Source organism: Pygoscelis adeliae, unplaced genomic scaffold, assembly GCF_000699105.1.
Source record: "Pygoscelis adeliae isolate BGI_AS28 unplaced genomic scaffold, ASM69910v1 Scaffold482, whole genome shotgun sequence".
NCBI lineage: Eukaryota > Metazoa > Chordata > Aves > Sphenisciformes > Spheniscidae > Pygoscelis > Pygoscelis adeliae.
The window spans coordinates 860,988-862,043 of record NW_008824192.1 but is presented as its reverse complement, the minus strand read 5'-3'; the positions used below and the strand labels follow the sequence as shown (position 1 = coordinate 862,043).

Sequence of the window (1,056 nt, the reverse complement as noted above, 5' to 3'; positions counted from 1 at the left end):
GCAATGTGGGGCGCGTGCCGGGGGTGATGCTGTGGGGTGAGTGGGTGGCTGTAGTATGGGGGGGGCTCAGCACCCCACAGGATTTGTCCTTGCCCTAATCTGCCTGGCAACAGGTGACCCGCGCGCTCCCTCTGCCGGCACCCGGGGCCAGCAGGCAGCTGCCTGTGCGGTGCCGCACGCCCTGGCCGCCTTCACCCCAGCTCCGGCAAAGGCAGGCAGGACCCCAAAGCAGACATACATGAAAAAAGTAAACCTCAGCAAAAAAAAACCCAAAAAGGAGTGCTGGGGCCGGCCAAGGGCAGTGCTCCCCCACCATCACCCCTCGTCCCATCCACTCCCCGGCTTACGGTCGCTGCCGTGCACGATCTGGAAGTTTTTGACGGAGGCGTGGGTGACCCGGCCGTGGAAGTTGAGGACGTAGGACTGGGTCTCGTCGTTCCACACTGGAGCCTTGTTGTGCAGCTCGATCATGTTTTCCATGTTTTTGTTCTGCCATCGCATCAGGAGGCCGTCATTATCCTGAGGAGGGCGAGAGGGGGGAGAGCAGAGTTGGGGTGAACCCACCCAGAGCCCTGCCACCCCCCGTGGCATGCCCAGGGGGATGCTCTGTAGCAGTACCCAGCTGGGAGATGGGATCCCCTGTGGAGAGAAAAAAAATACAGACACCGCGTCTCCCACCTCCCAGGGAGGTGTCTTGAATTTCAGGGACACCCGAAAGCCTTTCCATGCCCCGAAATGGGTAAAATCCAAGGTGAACCCCAGCAAATCCAGCCCTCAAGGAGTTTCTCCCAGTCTGGCCCCCGACTTACATTTCGGGGCCGGATGGGCACCCTCTCGTTGTCAGCGTTCATCCCAGGGATGATGACCGTCATCTTCCGGGGGCCTTTGAACCCTAAAACGTTAGTCTCCTGCAAGAGAAACCCCGTCCCTAAAACCAGCGACCGCCGCGGGCTGCAGCCTCTCGCCGGCAGCTGAACGAGGACTCAGGGACGGATCTAGCCCATCCCGCATCTCTGCAACCCCCCGGGGCAGTAGCCCAGCGAAGGGGGTACAGGT

The 1,056-nt window shown here is 61.1% G+C and overlaps 1 protein-coding gene across 1 annotated transcript in view; it reads right to left on the bottom strand.

The window, feature by feature from the left end:
* Nucleotides 1-347: 347 nt before the first annotated feature.
* TULP1 (tubby like protein 1) overlaps nt 348-1,056 on the bottom strand; it is a gene marked incomplete at its 3' end in the record, with an annotated part of 6,942 nt that continues 6,233 nt past the window's right edge. Inside the window, 2 exon segments of the mRNA XM_009334774.1 lie at nt 348-519; nt 810-908. Coding sequence (XP_009333049.1) covers nt 348-519; nt 810-908 — 271 coding nt within the window.